General features: G+C 40.7%; 1 protein-coding gene across 6 annotated transcripts in view; it reads right to left on the reverse strand.

Annotated features, from left to right (window-relative positions):
• Window positions 1–21,399, reverse strand: part of DIP2A (disco interacting protein 2 homolog A) — a 79,264-nt gene that overhangs the window by 13,562 nt on the left and 44,303 nt on the right. For 3 of the 6 annotated variants that reach the window (XM_036387308.2, XM_036387307.2, XM_036387305.2), the window contains 20 exons: window positions 19,076–19,204; window positions 18,407–18,526; window positions 17,335–17,532; window positions 16,406–16,497; window positions 16,020–16,130; window positions 15,151–15,274; window positions 14,787–14,896; window positions 14,239–14,341; window positions 13,233–13,297; window positions 12,818–12,911; window positions 12,244–12,363; window positions 11,388–11,502; window positions 10,352–10,491; window positions 4,168–4,304; window positions 3,652–3,732; window positions 3,332–3,459; window positions 2,136–2,250; window positions 801–1,002; window positions 208–317; window positions 1–81 (listed from right to left, as the gene is read on the reverse strand). In XM_036387308.2, coding sequence (XP_036243201.1) covers window positions 1–81; window positions 208–317; window positions 801–1,002; window positions 2,136–2,250; window positions 3,332–3,459; window positions 3,652–3,732; window positions 4,168–4,304; window positions 10,352–10,491; window positions 11,388–11,502; window positions 12,244–12,363; window positions 12,818–12,911; window positions 13,233–13,297; window positions 14,239–14,341; window positions 14,787–14,896; window positions 15,151–15,274; window positions 16,020–16,130; window positions 16,406–16,497; window positions 17,335–17,532; window positions 18,407–18,526; window positions 19,076–19,204 — 2,375 coding nt within the window. Of the gene's footprint in view, window positions 82–207; window positions 318–800; window positions 1,003–1,040; window positions 1,236–2,135; window positions 2,251–3,327; window positions 3,460–3,651; window positions 3,733–4,167; window positions 4,305–10,351; window positions 10,492–11,387; window positions 11,503–12,243; window positions 12,364–12,817; window positions 12,912–13,232; window positions 13,298–14,238; window positions 14,342–14,786; window positions 14,897–15,150; window positions 15,275–16,019; window positions 16,131–16,405; window positions 16,498–17,334; window positions 17,533–18,406; window positions 18,527–19,075; window positions 19,205–21,399 lie in introns of those variants that run through there. The other 3 variants (XM_036387306.2, XM_036387309.2, XM_036387310.2) reach the window with 3 other exon arrangements.

The following is a 21,399-nucleotide window of genomic DNA, read 5'->3' on the forward strand; positions in this document are numbered from 1 at the left end:
CTTGGAATTCAACAGAAGGAAGAGTGGATGATCTGGAGTTGTCTGAGCTCGCCACTGAAGAACGTCTGCTAAATACAGGAACTGAAAGGGAAGAAAAAGGAGACACTCAAATTCACTCAAAGTACCTCAGGTTTATCTCCTGGTCTTCTCTCATTCTGAATAAGCTAATTCAAATATTTAATAATAATGCCAGGACCCCAGTGTCACCTTTCTTGCCTGGTCATTGTCCTCCAGCTGGCTAACATCTCTCCCCGAGGCTTGTGCAATCCTCTTGCCAGCTACGAGGTTTCCTACAATCATCGACGCAGGACCAACATCTGCATTTTGAAAAGAGCAGTGCAAGTGAGGAAAAAGAACCTAAGGAAGGCAGGACCAACATCTGCATTTTGAAAAAAGCAGTGCAAGTGAGGAAAAAGAACCTAAGGAACGCAGGACCAACATCTGCATTTTGAAAAGAGCAGTGCAAGTGAGGAAAAACAACCTATTGAATGCAGGACCAACATGTGCATTTTGAAAAGAGCAGTGCAAGTGAGGAAAAACAACCTAAGGAAGCAGGACCAACATCTGCATTTTGAAAGAGCAGTGCAAGTGAGGAAAAAGAACCTAAGGAACGCAGGACCAACATCTGCATTTTGGAAAGAGCAGAGCAAGTGAGGAAAAAGAACCTAAGGAAGGCAGGACCAACATCTGCATTTTGGAAAGAGCAGTGCAAATGAGGAAAAACAAGCTGGGGAACAAGCACCAACGCAGCCTGCAGGTGCCAGGTCTGGCAGAACCAGCACGTACTCTGCTTTCCTCACCTGGCTGCTTCTGCCGAGGCTTGGGCAGGTTGGTAACACAGGTGTGGGGACACATCAGGACGTTGCAAGGATGCAGAGCACCCTCCAAAAAGCGCTGCTTGGTTTCTGAAATATGAATTCCTCCGAGCGGAGCCTTTGGCAAAGTGTTGGCTGGCACCAAGGCAAGGCAGTACACACCTACTTGGTGAATGCTATCAATTGCCTTCACAGAAATTAAACAAACAAACAACATTTCACATTATCAACTGGGATGTAGCTAGAGCAAGAATTTGAATTCAATTAATTTATAACATTAAAAGTTTTACTTGCACCACAATTTGCAAATAAAGGGTCCAATTCTGCACTCACTGAACTCATAGAAGCTGTGCCATGACTTCAATGGGAGCAGGAGCAGACCCAGGACTTTGCTTGTGCCCTCTATCAAGGGGATGCCACCTGCACATCAGGGATTAGGAAAGTCTCTTAAAAGTGGGCAAAAAGTGCAGAGATTTTCAAAAGCCAAAGTTATATCACAGCAAATTTAGCATGTATGGCACAATCACAAAAGCGCAGTAGAACATAAAACTCACAAAATTTAGGAGGGAAGCATCTTTGCTGCCTAAATCTTAAGTGTCTCTTTTAGTTATGACACTTCTAAAAAGAGAAAAATATTTTCTGTATCAATACCAGATACCCTCTCCAAAAGGATAAGAAGGCTGAAATTAGACAGAAACCATTATCACTCAACTGCCTTACTCTTAAGAGCAAACTTCCTTTAAGTTGTTTTCTGGATCCTTCCCTACAGCTGTCCCCAGAGTCTTCCATAATTGATCTCTCCTTTTTCACTTCCTGAGAACTGATTAATTCTACAATCTGCAAATGCAGATCTACCACAGCTCCCCTTCCTTCTGTCCTTCATCCCCAGGAACATACAGTAAAATAATTAAGGGGAAAAGTTTTTAATACTTCTTGTTGCAGATCCAGAATAAGGTTGTTAGTGATAAAAAAGCTTTTGGGGCTGTTCTGATATTTGGCAGCATACTTGTGAATATTTTCAGAGGTAACTCTCAGTATGAAATTAGAAGAGACATGTAGCATTGACCCAAACAAAACCCATCACCTTTAGGCCTTTGAGAATCCTAGTAGTAGGAAGTTAAAAATACATTCTGAGAGAAAATCTTACTTTTTACAAAATTCTGTTAATTCTGAACCCTGAAAAAATTATCTTCTTACAGCTCTCTGGGGTTATACTGATAAGTTTTGCTTATGAAAAAAAAAAAAAAAGAAAAGCTCTGATATTCTCATTTCATGCATCAGCCTTATTCACCTGGAAAGAGAAAAGGACAGACTGACTACCTGTAGAACCCTGCTCATCCACTGAAAACTATCCTCCTCTGAGGCGTCAGGGCGTTGCTCTGCCACAAGCACTATCCGATCATCATGCAAAACGGGCACAGAAAACACTGCTATCCTAAAACACAAAGGACAGAAGAATGATAGGGTGCAACACAGGGTGAATGGAGCATGGCTTATCATCACATGGCAATGGCTGCAACCTCTCATGGCACTGTTTCACACACACGAGCATTATTCATGCCAGATCTTCACAAAATCACACAAAGATTTAGAACACGTGTGGGATCCTTGCTGTAACTGCTTTCTGCTGGGGGTTAGGTGGATTTGCAGTCACCCATGTAGCACAGGTCTGATAGTTCCACACATGTAGGGGCTGTGCAAACTTTGCCTACAGAACTCCATCCTGCACACTTAAGACTTGTAGGGCCCTACATACGATGTCCCTTCTGGAAGACAACTATGCCAAATTACTGATCTCTAGGTGCTTGCACTGAAAAATACTTAACTCCCCTGGGGAATTACCTTAGTTTTAGGCTTAGGATAAAATATTAATAATGCCTCAGCCTGGGCTGGTCCCAGTCTGAACCCTGAGAGACTCCACTTGTCACTGATCTTCATCTGGACATGGAGCCATGGACCACTGAAGAGCACTCAGGCTGGTGATACAACACCTGGTCTTCTCTCATTCTGAATAAGCTAATTCAAATATTTAACAATGCCAGGACCCCAGTGTCACCTTTCTTGCCTGGTCATTGTCCTCCAGCTGGCTAACATCTCTCCTCAGAGACCTTTCTCTGAGGATCCTTCAGCAGCCTAGTTTGGTCTTTAGAACAGGCTGCAGAGTTCCTCCCCGTCAGCCACCCAAAAGACCCAGGGGACAGAAGTGTTTTATATCCAGCATATGAGCTTCTTTTGAGAGCCTTAAGAGAAGCTTTGAAATAAGTTTTAAACAGATACTTTAAGATCTACCTTTATAATGTGTGAAAGTAATTTAAAATCTATTATGCATGAAGCAGGGTGCGAATATTTACCTTTCAACAACCCAAATTCATAACCTAGTGCTAACTTTCCTACAAAACACACATAAAAAAGTTCACATGCATTCCTCCTGTGTGTGCTGCGTCACTTGGTGACTGTGGGTTAAAAAAAGAGCAACAAGGCCCAACCAGCAGTGGTAAAGTTTTTAATGCACTCACCTTCCCCGATAGACAAACTTCATGGGTTCAACGGCCAACGCAGTGGCCACCACATCATCTGCATTGTGCCTGCGGCCACTAACTGTCATCAAGCCATCCAGTTTCCCCACCACAAACACCAAATAGTCCTGAAAAGAAGGAAGGATTAGAAACACAGCAGAAAAACCTCCTCACACCTGGCAGTACGTGCCTGACTCAAGCCAACAATACTCTTAAGACCTTCAGGAGGTCCTGAGACAAAGTGCTGCTGAATTCAGGGCTATCACTTTAGAGTTGGGAGGCAGGACAAAGTAGGGCCCTGAGGGCTTGTACACACTTACAGGACCCACAAAGCCAAGCAATCCTGTCCTTGTGAAGGGCTGGTCTGATACAGGCATGCCAGCTGCCGTCACTGGGATGGCCTGGAAGAACACAGAAGGATTCAGACACTCACTGGACTGATAAGGATTTGCACTCCTTTACTGCCAGAATACATGAAATGAGGTACCACTGCAAGGAAAAATATGGGCAGAAAGATTGAAATGCCTTCAGGTAACTACACATAAGACCACTGTGTTAATTCAGAGCTAAGATAAATTTAAATGCTCACACAGGCCCTACACTGGACTGTGGAATACAGAAGCAGATGAGACTTGGTATTTTTGCTTGTAAGAGACAGAATGTCTTGTAATGATTCTATGAATGAAGCAAAGTCTACCTGGTCAGGGCTTTTTTCTAACTAACTAAAAAACCAAACCAAACAATAAAACACACGCACACAAAAGACCTTTAAGGAAAAAACAGAGTATTTACAAGAAGAAATACTAGAAATATAACAATTAAAAAGAAATCCAAACCTCAAATACATTCTTGGTGATTCCGAGGAGACCAAAATATGCTGTCCCAGTTGCTCCTGAATTCACACATATTTCTCCAACCTCATCAGCTTTACACAGATAAGGAGTCCCATCCACCTTTACAACACACATGCTGGCTGCACAGAGGAAGAACACAGAATCACAGTGTTAGTCTGCTCCAGCAGCTGACACACACAGTGCTCTGCCACTGACAGATAAAGATTTTAGTATCAATTATTCATCAGCTACAGCAGAAACACAGCATGTAAGAGAGCTCACTTTAGCTTCTTGACAGCCTGTGCAATCTGTTCTCCAAGATTAAGTTCACAAATGCAGTGCTTTTTTCTTACAGCATTTCACAGCCTCCACATCAGCTGCAGCTGAATCCAAGGCACAATGCACTGAGGGAGTGTAAGATTCAAGATCAAGAAGGAAATCAATAAATCTACCCAGGTCAATACAAAATCAACATGGCAAAGCCAACTCTGCTACCTGCATGGACCAAGGAGTGCTGCTGAAATAGATCTGTGGGTACACTTTCAAACCTTAGAGAAGCCTTCCAATTGCCAACATCCTAGGTCTGAACAGGTGAGACCATTATTCACCCTACCAATAGATCAACCTCTAAATTATCTTGGTTTCATAAAAATTACCTATCAGAACAACTAGCAGCTATTAGTAATTGTCTGGAACCATGCAATGATAACCTTGGTACAAGCAAAGAGATGCTACTCAAACTCTGGTACAGTTTCTGGATATTTTATGTGTGTACTACATGTCTGGAATTAAAACCTACAGTATGAACTACTGGTCATGCAAAACCCACATTCTGCAATTAAGGAGGGAAAAAATAGAACAATGGTAAATTGGAACTGACAAAATAGTTTATTACTACAGGAAATAACTTGAGCAAACATCAGAACTCTGTATGTAACACTTAAACAATGATGCAAAGAGAAGTGTTAGTAATTGGAGAAAGCAGAGTTTGTGGGCATTAACAAATGTACAGCCCTCACTGCATCCACAAACATGGAAGAACCAAAGGATCAGCCTGCAGTCCCTAAATGATGCTCCATCCATGAAGCCAAAGGACAACCCTATCACCCTGATCAAGTAAAAAAAAAATACTTACCAGTAACCAATGTATGATACAGGTAGTCTACAGGTACATTCTAACAGCAGGCACAGTTCTGTCCTGCCAGGTTATACTGCAAGGCTGCCCTTCTGCAGTATCTGTGGAGCCTCTACTCTCGCTTCTCCTCCTTTTCCTGCTCCATGTGTGACATACAAGAGAGTGCATCTACCACCATTTCAGTCTCTCTCAACAGCATTGCATCTGAAAAAGAATTAAAGAGAAGGGAAAAGCAGATGGGACAGGAATGTACATGTGGACTGCACGTCACGAAGAACACAGATTCCTGCCAGGAAAGCTTTCCTTCTTCAAATGAGTCCACATGTACATTCTGAAAGATGGTGACTCACAGCAGTCAAACCTGCCAGGGAGTATCCTGGCAGGAGATGAGAATCCTGCTGTGCAAAGGATGATGCTGATGCCCTACCAAAGAGTGGATTCAGCTCTGGATGTTTCAAGACTAGCACAGCAGGAATGCAAGAAGAATGCCAGGGGCCTGTACAGCAGAAGGTTGTGATCAAAGGTACTGATGAGGCTCAGGAAGTGCTCACTTCTTCCCTTTCCAGCATTTCATAGTGGATCAATACAATGGCTACCCTTGCATTACATTCTTCAGGAAGAACTTCTCTTCTAGAAGTATGAAGCCTTAGGAAAAATACTGAAATGCCAGGATGAAATGCCTCTAAAATCACTGTGGAAGGTATTTCCAGGGTTTCCAGAGAAACCTCATCCTTGTGAAAAACAGCATATGGGGATATCAAAAGCAGACCTGAATCTCTTCCTGCTCCTCTGGAAAGGGAAATAGGCATAAAGCAAGCCAACTTCCTAGATGAGGATGCACATAAATCTGGACTCTGGAGGTGGTCCATGAGCATCCAAAGTGTAACATTTAAATTGGAAGACAACATCTCATCCCAAGCGCACACTGGCACAGGTCTCCAAGAGAAGTTGTTCTGCAGTGGTTGTTGTGCCGCTGTGTGACAGACTGAAGCCCTGAGGAACACAGATCTGATGATTATGATAAATTCTAAGGGCTGAATGGAAAAGAGGTGCTGTTAACCCACAATCTAAAGAAAAAAAACTGAAAGTTTCACTAAGTTGTTCTGTACCAACTCTTTCTACTGAAGTAAAGGAAGCAGACCCCTCTGCAGTGAAGATGCTTTGTGGTAACTACCAGAACCTTGGCAAATGTTCACTCAGACATGGACAGAAGAAACAAGACATCCATGGGCTGGAAACAATGTGAGCATCCCAACATTTAGGAAATTAGAACCATCTCCCCAAAGTTCCAGAAAAGGTACTGAATGCAGTCACAATCCAGAACATAATTGAGTTCATTGCAGAAGATGTTGCAGAAGCCCAAAATTTGATGCCAAAGTGAAGTTTTCTGCTTGAGTGTAACAAAGTAGCTGCTGCAGCAGCACTATTTCTAGGAACCAGCCTTTGTATGATTAGAGGCTATAGGGATTTATAACTTTTGGGTTCAAGACTGTTAGCTCTTGTCAAAGAAAGAACATGAGAAGGATCCCAGTACAAGAATGGAAAGGATTGGTTGGGAAGTAGAAGGGAGACAAACTTAACTACAGTTAAAATATCCACTAAGCAACACATCCAGGCTCAAACTTAAGGTAGGTATAATATGCTTTCAAGATGACAGATAACACAGCAATCACATTCCAGTTGATGTGAAAGTTGGAGGCTGAAAATGTGCAGAAGAAAAGAGGTTTGGCACTCTCCCTACCATCTTTACCAGTCCAATTTGAAAAAAATGAACTGAATGTTGGTGAGGAGCCAAATTTAGCAATGCCAGTCCCAGACAGAAACTATGCAAAATAGCCCAAGATGGTCAACAGGTGGGGTAAAACATCATTCCTCTAGAACAGGATTCCATGGGAATGCATACCAGATTTTCTCTTAAGAATTCCCATGCTATCTTTGAGGAGAAGATTTCTCTGTGGATGCTGCCACTTCCATTGAGAGTCTTGTGATGGGCATTTATGGTAGATAATGAATGTGAAGGGAATGTGGCATCAAGAATGGCCTATGGGTTAAACAGCAGTGACATGTGACATGACCCTGGTGCTGATGGCTCTGTTGAGTAAGATCCCCGAGCAGGTGAACTCCACATTTCAGAAAAAAAAAGCAAGATCTGAAGAAAAGGAGGGTGTGAGTAGACCTTTTATCTGTGACCTTTTAACCAGAGAGTTCCTGAATAAAGCATGCCAGAGATGCTCACAGGCAATGAGAGCAAAACCATTTGGCTTGACCATTTCCAAATGAAATTCAGGAATGTGAGCTCCCTATGTCACAAAGTATTTGAAAGGCTAGGGCAGACTTCCAAGTTCAGTGGGGATCAGAAGATGGAACGAAGCCTTCAGAAAGAAATACAAAACCAAAAGCAGATGAAGAGCAAGACTCATCAGCCAGCAGAGGGGCAATGAACAGGTGGTGGTATGCTCTCTCCTGTATGCCAAACACCAAGCCAGAATGGACAAGGGCACACCCTCCATGAATACTACACAGGAGAAAGCATAAATCTTACCAAGTAAGGCACAAGTATCTCCACTGTTAGAATGTACATGCAGACTCATTTGAAACTAAGTCATTGATTTACTTAAGTCATTAATTTTTTTCACTTAGCACACTCCTGTAAGTAGCTGCTAGTCTTGTGACTTCCTTCGTACTCCAAAGGATTTTTTAGGAGAAAAAAGTTATCAATTATCCTTTATAATGAAATCTATAAGGCATATTCTGACTTAAGTAATGTACAGAGAAACTTCTGCTGGAATTCTTAAAATGTGGATAAACTGAAGTAAATCTGCCCCAGATTCTGACAGCTCAATGCTAGTCAGAATTTTAAAGGAGTCAATGAATTAAGTTGCCCAAATTCTGCTTAACCTACAAATAGTTTAACCACTTACTATTGTATTTTTAACTAGCAACAGCCATCAATTACAAGTCATATCACTCTGAGACACTTCATACACATTTAACTGTTCTCCCCTCACACAATCACACAAGTCACTTGATGCTTGTCACTCATGTAGAAAGTAATGGTAGTGTTATCACTGCCTGCCAGTGGCCCCCTAACCCAGACACATCCCTTAGATTTGCCAGGCAATGCTCCAAGGAAGTTTGACAAAGGAGAAGGGTTTTTTCACACATCCCTCTGACTACTCCATCAGGCATTTCACAAGGACAAAAATGTATTTTTTGACAACTCATAAGGTGAAACTCATAAGGTTTTGACAAGTCATGAGGTGAAATTACTTAACCATAAGCATACAGGGAAATTTTCCAACATCCTAAGGCAGACTCGAAGCTGCCACTGAGCAAATGCTCTGTGGAAAAGTAACCCAGGGGACTTAGAGCTCCAACAACTGAATATGAAGAGTAGCTGCAATCAGCTGTGTATCTTAGTAGTAGTCAAGCACAATTTGCTATGAGAGCAAGCCTACAGCAAAGCCAGGAGCATCCTGTTGGTTTTGCATGGCCTGGTTTTTTAGCAGGGGGGCCATAGAAGTGGAGCCACATGAGATAAACTGATCCAAAGAAAGATTTCAATTGATCCTACACCTAATACCACTTTTTTGAACAGCAGCAATATTGAGTTTAAGCTCAGTCAGTTCACCAAAGGGCATGACTACCTGAACTACCTGATTCAGACTTGGTCCCTTTGTGTCCCTGTGTCTAACCTATAATCTAGAGAAAACATTGGGAGCACAGGTGAATTTCAGTGAGGTTTCCAGGGGACAGCACTAGTGTGGACACCCCAAACAGACAGCAGTAGCAGTAGATGCCATCTATATTCAAGTCAAAGTAGAAAAATCACTATTTTTTTGAATTTATTCTGGACTTTCAAATCAACTTCAAATGGTCTGAATACAAAAGAAAAACTTGAGAGAAGCTACACAACAACCAAGTGACTTCTCTGCTTCATTTTGGTATGAAGTGCAGATCTGCTCAGCCTTCACCAAAAGGAAGCTCTACTGAATTTAAGTTCAATAACAACAACTGAACCATTGACTTCAGGGGTGGCAAAGGGCTTCTGGGGATAATAAGGAAAATTAAACAACACCAATGAGACTTGCACACAATGGCTGAAATTCTCATCAGCAGAGTGGGAAGCTGTCTACCTCCTCTTGTTTGTATCAGGGGCTTTGGTGTACAGAGAAGAGGTTGTTGCTGAAATCACACAAGTTGAATCTCCACCTTACCTTGAGTAAATGCTCTACAGAGAGCAGGACTTTAGAACCACAGCTCTGCAAGGCAGGAAGTTCATAACGAGACCAAGAAGAGCAAAGCCTAAGGTGCCAAGGGCATGACCAGAATCAACCAGGTTCTTTGGTAATTACATAATAAACTTCAGGGTGAGGAGAGTTGCAAAATTCTGTATTTTATCCTCTCCAAGCACACCAGAGCAGACAGACAGTGCCATGAAACTGCCAGCCTAAAAGCTGGAGTAGATGGCAGCAAGTGTCCAGTCCTTCATCTCACTGTTCACAGTCTTAGGTCTACTTTGGCACCCTACCTTTACTAACCTTCTTCAGAGTGCTCTCCTCTCCAAATGCAGCTGGATCTCAAGTGAGAATAACGTCTCTTTGCTTCAATTAATGGGCTGAGGAACAATACCCAGCTCTACCTGATTCAGGAACCACAGTGTTGCAAAGAGATGTCATTAGGAAATAGGTTAATCCAGGTTACTCCTGATCACTGTCTTGTTCTCCATGGGCATGAGAAAATAGTTTCCAGAAGTAGCTGTTCCATCACCTCTACAGGGTCTGAGATGAGGTCCCTTTCAACTGAAATATTCTATTCTATTTCACTCCACTCCATAAACAATTCTGCAACAAGCCAAAAGCACTTGCCCATACCAAAATCCATGGCCATTCAGTTTTATCGTGCATGATTCTGTAATCCATCATGTGTTTGGATAATGTGTCAAAACATAACTCATGCTACCTTAAAGGTATTTAACATTTTTATTCATTCCATGCACACAAAGATAACTTATTTGGAATATTCTGAAACCCACACAAAATGTTTTCCTACCTCCAGGCATAATCTGCCCAACATCCTGCACAGTTAACACTGACAACTTCTCCTCTGTATCCACTCTGATCACGCCAAAACTCAGACAATTCATGGATAACACTGCTTTTCCTGGAGGAGGGCCACCCAGTTCAGAAGGTCTGGAAGACACAAAGTCCAGTTAGATAAGAATCAACAGACCAATACTGGTGAGAGGGTTACTAAAAACATTCTGATGGTTTCTCAGGCTTGGTAAGGTTCAGAAAGAGAACGGTTTCTCACTTTGAACAAACAAGAGTTCAAGACTTAGATAGTAACTAAATGAAGACAGAGCTAAAACAAAACTCGCCAAAATTTCCAAGTTTTTTGTTTCAAGTTTTCTTGAAGTTGACTTTCTGAAAAGGCACATTTTGATCAGAACTGCTATCAAAAAATCCAGCATATCCCATCCATTTGTCTATTAATAATTAAAGTATTTATTTTTCTCAGAGTATCCCTTGCTATCTCCAGAAATCCAATGGCATTTCTCAGACCAGCTACAATATTTTTTTTTTTTTTTATTTTAGGCCCCTGTTTACAAATCATTGTACATAAGCAGTTGATGGAGAACTCACCATCTTCTTCCTCCCAAATTAATAAGTCTTGTTTTGGGGGCATTTTAAAAGGTCCTCCAATACTTTCAGTGAGGATGAGACCTAATTTTCCCAAAGCATGAAAAAAACACCTTCTGCCTGACTATTCTTAGAAAATATTAAACTCTTTTAAGAAAAGAAACAAAAATCACCCATCTGTTAGTGAAGGAGGCACCTGTGAGCTTCATATTTCCTCTGCCTAGATCTTTGTGAATCTCTACGTGGGTTATGGTATTTTCTGACTATCACCTTAACATGAGATTCCCCATCCCTGGAAGTGTTTAAGGCCAGGTTGGATGGGGCTTGGAGCGACCTAGTGTAGTGGAAGGGTTTGAACTCCTTCCAAGCCAAAGCATTCTGTGATTCTAGGACACATTGCAATAGTCAAGCAAAGCTTCAGCTCACTTCTCAGAAAAGGGAATTACCTGCGAATAGCAACAGTCAGTGCCTCTGAAGAACTAGCACAAGGACAGATGACTTCTGGTCTCAAACCTCTGGACTGAAACACATTCAGGAATGCATCACAGGAAGATATTGACCCTAGAAAGAACAATCACATAATCAGAAACATTTTTCTAAGAGCAGGAAAGCTTGAGCTGCAGGAATTCAAAGGGGTGCCCACTCTCAGCTCAGTTATATGAATACTGTTGCATTCATGTACAAACCAAATACTCTTTCCAACTGTCTGAAAGGTATTCCAGTTCACTGTAAGAGAGTAGATTTGGAAAAAGAACTCCTAGTGACTAACAACTACACTGAATGAAACTCCCAACTGCATACTCCTCCTCTGGCAGGACACACCAGAACTTAGCACCATGGAAAATCCTTCAGGGATCAGAATACTTTGTCACTAAGGGTAACTTTATGTCAACCTCTTATACAGCTCCTTTCTGATACAGCTCCTATCTGATTGTTTCATACACAAGTCACAGCAGTTAAACATCAAATGCTTCTGACATACCTTCACAATTCTACCAGGCCTCTAGCACTTGGCCCAAAGTGGATTATATCTATATTTATATCTTGTAGGTATCAGTTCAAGTCAATTCAAGGAAAAGTATAGCACTAATGAAGACATGAAGATCAAAAAATGAATTTACACTGGTAATTATAGCCAAGAAGTGCAAATTAAAGTAATGAAAAAGCAGTGGCATCACTGGCACACAGATAGTTTTACTACAGAAGAAACTGCTTAACTCCCCAGGCATCAGCTCTGACACAGGGCTTACAAGAAAGAGAATCTTGGCCAGACTGACACTCAGGAAACACATCCATACTCACATGGATTGGCTCCATCTGCCACTATTAACATCCGTAAGGAGCTCAGGCTGACATCCCTCTGATCCCTCTGAGCCAAAAGTGACCAGTGCATATCACGGGATTTTACTACTGCTACACGGGCTGCAAGTCAAAACAAGAATTATGCTGCATGTGCAGAACAAAATCAAGACCAATCAGAAAATTATCTAAGTATTCTTGTGTATTTACACAAACCTCTGAAACTACACACAAAATTTATGATGCTACACATGTAGAAAACAAATAAAAATGCCAAAAATTCAACTACTATAACATGTGTATACTCAATATACGTGTGTTATAGTATACAACATAACATACACCAGATGGACTTGATCACAGAATTTGAATGTTTGCTATAAATTGAAATACTAAGAAACACAGTCTCTTTAAAGGTCTCTCAGAAGAAGCCATCAACATCACTCCTCAGTGAAACTACGAGCACACAGAATACTGAAATGGGGTAATCAGTGTGATACAAAGACATTTTGTACAATTTAATTTGTTTTCACTAACCCAAAAAGAGATGGGTGAATTAAAACAACCTTTAGGGTACCTTTGTATGAGCAGACTTTCTGTATCCAGGAAAGTGGATTAACCTTCATTAATGCATAGGGAATACTGATGACATGCATCCTGTTCATAACACTCTACAAGAAAGAGGTTCAAAAATAAACTTCCAAGTGGCTTAAAAAATATAGAACATGTAACAATGCTTAAATAAACCCCTCCATCATCACAGCTACAGCATAACTCTTACAATTAACTGGCAGTGAAAACTATGCCAATACTCTGAAAAAATACGCTACACAAGGTACAGCAAAAGCAACAGTTGATTCTGAAAAATATAAATACTGAAACAAAAACCATTTGAGAGAAATGATGAATTTATAGCCTCTTTCTGATACCAGTACACTACCAGTGAAAGAAGCAAATTGCTGCAGTTTTTTTGCCTTTCTAGCAATACTCACCGTTAACACTCCATGCCAAAGGCCAGCCTCTCTTTTGAAATCCAAGACATTTGTTAGTGTTTCAGCTGAAAGCAAAGGAAAAAAATATCAGATTTAAAAAGCATTTTTATAAAAATACTTAAAAACTACAAATATTTGTTCAAGCAACTCTGAAACTTCCATGACTGCTAAGAAACCAAAGCTCTGTTGCCTATAACAAATAGGCTGCTTAAGCTCCTAGTGACTTGCTTTACTTCTTGCAATAATCTTTGAATTATGATTACTAGACTAGAATATTACAAGGTATTTAACATCTTGATTCATTGTAATACCCATTCCATCTGCCAATGAACTATGCAGACTGAAAATTTAGTCTTGAAGCAAACTTTTTCAGCTGAACTGAAAAAGTTAATCTGTATTTGAAAGAATTAGATCTAGTAAGAAATATCACCACGGCTCTACTAAATTTTCTTGAATATTTTCTCTGAGAATTTGAATATCTTATGTGATTCAAAAAATAAACAAATAACAATCAAAGATTTTAAGTCAAGGATTCAATTGATTAATCAGTCCCTGGTTTTTGAGGGATATCTTGTCTTGATTAGGTAAAAGTTGCTCATCACTGATGTAGGATGGATGGATGCAGGGAAGTACTTGGTTAAATGGTAGCACAGATTAACTCTATACAGATGGACATAACCAAGTGCAGTTCTTGGCTGTTCGTTGGGAGAATGACTGCAAACAAGCAGATCTCTCACTGTGTTCACATCCCTGGGGAGATGCTCTTTTGTGGGACATGATCAGGTAAGAGGAAGATCCCTCCTTGATTACATTTTCACAGGTGACTTAACGCTCTTTCACACATCACACCCTTTAGGAATGAGGAAGTTTGTCTTTCCCTTTGCAGCTGAAGTGACTATTCTGTATCTAAAGTTCTCTGCAGACAGCAGACATGATTATGCAACACGAATTGTCTGAAGATGCCAAGCTGCCAGAACCCTTTTAAAGTTACCCCTATCTAACTTACCTTCTGAATAACCACATGCCTGAGTCAGTGCATGACAGTGTGCCAGCATGGAGGCATGAGATACAGTAATGCCCACTGTGCTGCCCTCTTTACTTGTTTTGTACTGAGAAGAGAAAGTGTATGCAAGCATTAGATTAACAGCAAAACCAAGAAAATTTACAGTAGTGAATAGAAAACACATTACAGAAACAAATCCAGCTCTCTAAATTCAAAAAGCTGGCATAAAAATATATTTACATCCACAGAATACATTAATATGGTAAAAAAAATCTGTTTGTCTAGTCCAATTAGATTATCCTGGGGATCCCAAAATGCTGATTATTCCCAATCTTCAATGTGACTCTACACAGTCACTCAACTGACACTCTGCCTGGCAGCCTGATGCAAACATTCTTGTTTCACCAGTTGAAAACATTATATATAAAATAATATAAAACATTATACATATATATATATATAATCTTTTATTGTATCCAGAGTTTAGAGGAAGAAAAGATCACAAACCATGACAGAGTAAGCACAGAAGTTAGCACATGCCACTGCCTCACCTCGATATAAGCGATCTCGGCGCTGGCATCCCGGACCTGGGGATGCCAGTCCTTGGCTGGTTTTGCCAGATGCTTCCCATCAATCACAAACCAAATGAGACGAGGCCAGCCTTCAAAGAAAAAGAAAAGCTACTGTCACCACAGTTGCAAACATCAGAGTTTTTTCCCCAGTATTCAAGGATAATGACAGGAGGCAAGCAAAAGCAAAATCCCCTGCTGGAGAGGAAGAAACAGCACAGAGCACTGCAATGACAATCAAGGCAGCTCTTTATGTGTAAGAACAATGCAAGCAAACTCAAAAACTCAAGTTTGACAGCAACAATGAGTACACCTGCTTTTTATCCCATAAAAAATAAACCCACACCTTTGAACGTCACCACCTCGCCAGTCTGAGCTTTTGGGAGGCCTTTCTGGCAGGCATCAGTGGTTAAAGCTAACGTGACTCCACAGCTGCCCAAAAGAAATCCAATCTGCTGGCTGCCAGCATCCTGTAGAGAAACAAGGAAATAGCAAAATTACAAATAACAAAGCTTTTGGACAGTTTGTTGTAACTTCTTCATGTTTAGAAAACATTAAGTCAATTTATATCACAGGAAAAAACAAAAGTCAATCCCATAAGACCTTGAAATGACTGAGAAAATGAAGTTTGCTTAGTGCTAGCTAAGATTTGCAGCAGATCTAGTAAGAAAAGCAGTGCCAAAAGCAATGGCTGTACATCCCTCCACAACCCAATAGGATGTTTATAAATTCTGCTAAAACAGAAAACTGGTTTGATGCTGTTTCTGAGTCCTGACACACTGAGGAGCAGAGCCTACAGCTTTTTAGCTCTTTGCTAACAATCTCCAGGTGTGAAGGATTATAACTGTATTTCAGTAACTATGGTGTCTCTGCCTGCCTCATTACTCAGCATCAGAGCTGAAGAAACAACCTTTCTCTAATATACTCAGTGAAATACTTCTGCACATCTTTTTGAAAAAAATAAATTTAAATAATTTCTACAATTACATACCCTAAAATACTTAAATTATTAGCTTAATATTACTTCCCCCTTTCCTTAACTGAATACTGTATATAATTCCAAGTACAGAATGTACATTGAGCAGTCCACCTGATGCTTTTTAAAGAGCAGGCTCTGAAGGACCCCATGTAAGGACTGTAGGATTTAGACATACACAACACACACATAAACACTTCATTTATCAAACCATAAAAATGTTGAATGTATCTGCCTACCTTTCTTGTCAGTGGAACTTCTATTGGGACAGGAATAAGTTCTGCCAGAAGACATCCATAAAATGCCACCATAAACATCACTGGATCACTATTAGGAAATACAAGAGCTACCTACAAAAATATAGTAAAACAAGAAAAATGTTTATTTGTCATTTGGCAGAGAGGGGGGCTGCTTTTTAATTTGTGGAACAAAATTTTCACAACAATGTCCAGGTTCATAGATAACCAGGCAGAAAAATACTAAGTATTGAGACAGTGTATTATTATAAGTCACAGTAATGATTATTTCACAATAGATTATTACAATATTTTATTACAAGGCTTTCTTCAGCTAAAGCTGTTCCTCACTATTTCATCCATAGGGACCACTTCCAACAGCAGCCTACCCGGTCTCCAGGCTTCAGCAGGGGCTCATTCTTAGTGGTTAGCTTGTTTAGCAGGGTATAGGCTAACTTCAAGCTTCGACTCCAAAGCTTGCCTAAAGAATAAAAGAAGAAATTAAGAAGCACAAACTAAAATTTTAACACTTAATTGGCAGATCTCAATCCCTCACGCATGCACTAAGCATGAGGGTATCAGAACAGTTGGCTGAGTCCAAGTACAATTTAGAACTTGGCTTCTTTTTGATTTACCTCTTTTTTTAATTTTAAATGTAAAACTAAACATGCTATTCTAAACAACACTCAAAGCTCCACTGCAGAGTAATTAAATTACTGCAGCTGCTCAGCTATATTTCCTGCATCTTCATCTGTGAGAATGCAAACAATAAAGTTCAACATTCTAACATATTATACAAGGAAATGCTGGAGTGAGCTATCCTGAAGGACAGAGTTATTTTCCCAAAAAATGCAATTTACTATAATACTTCTCAGTCATTAATATAGGCAAGTTTCACTTCCCACCATTAACATCCTGATTGTGCTCCTGAGGTATGAGTCTTCTCTATAAGGCTGTGCAAGAGGATGTTAAAATGGAATGTCTCCTCTGGGAATGTGAAGAGTGCATTCTTAGTAATCTGTTTCTACCTCCCAGTTTACACTGGGCTATTTTTAGTGTTCTTTCATGAAAAAAACCCACACAATTCTAAGAGATTTACAAATAGCCACTAGGAAAGAACCAATATGTTTTGCAATAAACATTTTCTCTTCCTTAACTTCTTTAAAAACGCTTTTCATATACAATGAATTTATAATTTCCATTCCTACAGCAATCTCCAACCATGCATTACAAGCACAGGCAGTCCCTCTGAAGCAAGGCAAACTGTTGTTTCATGGAGAACACCTAATTCCTCCTTGCAGCTGGCTCCAACACGTACCATAGGTCAGGGTATAAATGGCTTTGCCAGTGGTATCCAGTGCTGTCAGACAGGGGGCTTTGGCCTGGGTGGTTCCCCAGCGCTGCAGGGCAGCCAGCAGTGAGGGGGGCCAGTTGGTCACCACCCCCAGGGGTTCCCCTTTCAGTACATTCACTTGGTTTCCTTCAGGCTTTGGTTGATTTGGGTCAGGCTGTTGCACTAAAAGCAGAGCACAGTAAAAGGGAAATGTCAATCTGTACAAAATGTGTAAGTTACACTTCACAGGCTATTCTATAAACCATCCACCTCTTCCTCACAGCTATCAACACTTCTCCTCCACTTTATGATGATGCTATGCTAATCATCTGTTGGCTTCCCAAAAAACAGTGACCATCACTTCAGAGTTGTGATTCCACATTATCAAAAGAGCAGAATTTGAATCTCTAGCTTACTTCTCTCTATTTTGGAAAGCTGCTGTTTTCTGCTGCTTGTTCTCCACATCTATTTCAATGAAAGCCTCTGCCAAGTCAAGAAGGGTTATCAGAGACAACAGCTTCAGTGACATCTGGACACTGATTTTCGCTGCACTGAATTCTCAACAGGTGATGAAAAATGACACTGTGCCTGGCTAACAATGTATTTTTAAAGAAAGGCCTTCTGTTAAAATCCTGCTCCAAGCTGCTCCAGAAAGTGAAGTATCTTGATCTTAGTTAGCAAAGTCCAGGCTGAAGTTAGCAAATGCTCAATGTAGATAACCAGCAAAATTAATGGTTCCAAGTGATTCTTTCCACAATTACATGCACCTCAATGAAAGTTCACCTGGAGAAACTTCAGCAAAAGACTAAAACCACAAAAACATTTTATCTTACAAGTATCAAACCAATAGTAGGGGAACTCTATTGGCAGCTGCTCAGAAACATCACACTGAGTAAGAAGGTTGAGTTCAAGATTATCTTCCACTTTCTTGCTCCACTGTATTAATTTTACCATGACTAGTTTTCTATTGAGAAGAGAAACCAACACTTGCTATGTATCAGTTCTGTCATGAACCACTTACACAAGGGGTAAAAAATGTATCTGAAAGAAAATTAACCTTCAAGCAGCTCTTCAAAATCATCCACAAAAAACTCCTTCAGAGGTGGGCGCTTCGGTCTTTTCAAAGTATTTAGCAGTTGCTGGATTTTAGAGGACACTCTGCTGTTCACTGGAACACCTGCCAAATGGAAAAGACTTACTATTTATCATATATTAACCAAAATACACTAAAACACACAACTTTCAGGTGGAAAAGTCATTCAGGATGAGTACCTTGTTTGGAACAAAACAGCTTTAACTAGTAAGAGTTTCCACCATGGATTTATGTGCTTTCCAACAATGCTGTTACCTGGCTGACACAGACACCTTCTCATGCTTCATTTTAGCTTTTCAAACCACTGACCCCTTCATGAGATTTCAACTGAAACATGAACAATGTCCTTTTCTCCAGCAACCTAGTAAATACTACACCTTAACATTCATTCCATTCTGAAAGCACCAGAATGCTTGGAAAAAATGAGTGAATCTTTCAGTATTTTATGAGGCTTGTAAAAACAATCACAACACAAAACATGTTAAATGCTGATTTCCATTTGTATATGTTAAATTAAATGCAAATATATGTATTTATATTTGTCAAAATTTAAAGCTCTGAGGCAATGTAAAATGAAGATGCATCTGAAGATACACAAGGGGACACAGATGGAAAGGTGTACAATGCAATCACCATCTGCAGTTTCCAGAATGCTGCTGCTGTAGCCTCTGGGCACTCCTCGCACGGAGGCGACCTGCGGGCGCTCGTGGTGCAGGTATTCCACCAGGCCAGTGGTCACATCAGGGGGGGCAGAGTGGTTCTCTGCAGAAATGCAAGACAGACACAGGAGCTCATCAGGCACCTTAAGAATCAACAGAATCAACACTGCTTCTTACATGAGGCCATTTCATAAATCCTCACAGGGGCTTGAGAACCTCCTTAAAACCTGGAGGCACAAGCCTGCTTTGCTTGGAGCTGTGCCCCATTTCCTGGCTGTAGAGCAATGCTTGGGGAATACCAAGGAAAGGTTCGGGTTGGAAGGGACCTCAAAGCTCATCTTGTCCCACCCCCTGCCATGGGCAGGGACACCTGCCACCAGGCCAGGTTGCTCCAAGCCCTGTCCAATGTGGCCTTGGACATTTCCAAGGATGGGGCAGCCACAGCTTCTCTGGGCAACATGTGCCAGCCAGGGCCTCACTACTCTCACAGGGAAGAATTTCTTCCTAATCTGAGTCTCTCTTCTTTTTTAATTTAAAACCATTCCCTCTTGTCCTATCACTAACTGCCCCTTTAAGAAGTTGCTATCATCATTCCAAAAATGTAACCATGGTTATAGAATGGTTTTGGATGGAATGGTTTAGGAAATGGCAGTAGTTTCAAAAAGTGTTTAAACAACAGACAACAAGAACAGGAAGACTGAAATATGCAGAATCGATGAGTAAAAATAGGAATGCAGCAGGGAGGAACTGGAGAAAACCCTGCTGCCCAGGGCTGGAGCTGCCAACAGCCCTTGGAGGATCTCAGCATGTCACAATCCTGCCAGAAAAACTGCAGGCAGAGGGAGATCTGGGCAGTGCAGTGAAATACATACACAATCCCCCACTATGAAGCACTGATCAGCCCCAAGACAGCAAGTGCTTCTTGCACTGCTCCCACATTTCCAGAGCCACAAGCCCAGCTCTAAGTGGTTTTAGAGGGATCACCAGGAGAAAAATTTAAATCCATTCCCATCCTTTCCACTTGAAGTCACTGCAATGCCAATGTTTGTGCTGCAGAGACTAAATTCCTTTCATGTGGGTGAGGTACATGAAGGAGAAAGTGTTACTTCATCTGTCACAAAAATGCTCAGGATTCAGTAACCACACAGATGACAACTGTGTAAAGCTGACCTGCATAACTGCACAGGACCATAGAGAGCCCATGTATGCACCTGCCTCATGTTTATACTCTTACTCTGTTCTATATATTTTTGAAGTTGCTTTTTGGCTGGTTTTTTTTGTTTTCTTTTTCCCCTAGCTTTCCCAAAGTACCAAACCAGAGGCGTCCTGCAGGCATACAGCCTGGCCACAGAAACAAATGTACCCAGTTCCCACTTCCCACCTGACAAACCCTCCAGGGACTAGCAATGTCTCACTAGGTATGGAGAAAGAATAGGTTCAATTCTCAGGATTTATGCTCAGATAAAAACCACATTAGCTTAATTAAGAATTTGAGCATTTTATTAATCAATGCCCATGAGACCCCATGCTATTAGCTTGTATCATCCAGAAATACCATGGCACAGCAAGGTAAGAGAAGTGGTGAGGAGTTAAAAAAGAAAGTGTGAGCAGACTTATGACTTCAGGAAAAGGTTAATTGGATTCAGACTGAAGGACCTTTCCATTAGTGATGACAAGACAGAGATAAATGCAAGAGAGTAGTGTCCAAAGGAAGAATAAATGGGATATGACAGAGAATTAAAAGCCATGGTGATCTGTACTTCCAGCTGCTCTAAGAGCTAAGGTGGGAAATACTCCACAGATGATGCAGTGACCTTGAAAAAAAACAGGACATACCACCAGCCTTATTCATTAAAAAAAAAAATTATTACACAAAAGAAAAAAAAAAAACCCTGCATGAAGGGTTGTCCTTGCTGCTATTAAGTGAAAGACAAACATGTTAAAAATAATGCACATTTCTATCTGACTCCACTAAATACTGTAACCTTGCACTTCCAACAGTGCAGTTTACTGCCTGGGAACTTAGTTTGAGCTCACCATTAAAAATGCAGGCTGGAGAAGATGAGCTGTAAGGGAACAAGCTGCTAAATTTAAATTCTCCAACATCTCAAAACTGTGAATAGCTATTCAGTACACAACCAAAACACAGAATATTTCAGTAGGACATGGCAATTAAGATATGTAAGATGCCTTTCACATTGCTGATATCAGCACACTATCTGAAAAATAAATAAACTCATCTTCTGTGCTCTAGGACAAATCAACGCCACTTTTAGAAAGTATGTGAGTATTTATCAA

This window comes from Molothrus ater, chromosome 7, assembly GCF_012460135.2.
Source record: "Molothrus ater isolate BHLD 08-10-18 breed brown headed cowbird chromosome 7, BPBGC_Mater_1.1, whole genome shotgun sequence".
Taxonomy (NCBI): domain Eukaryota; kingdom Metazoa; phylum Chordata; class Aves; order Passeriformes; family Icteridae; genus Molothrus; species Molothrus ater.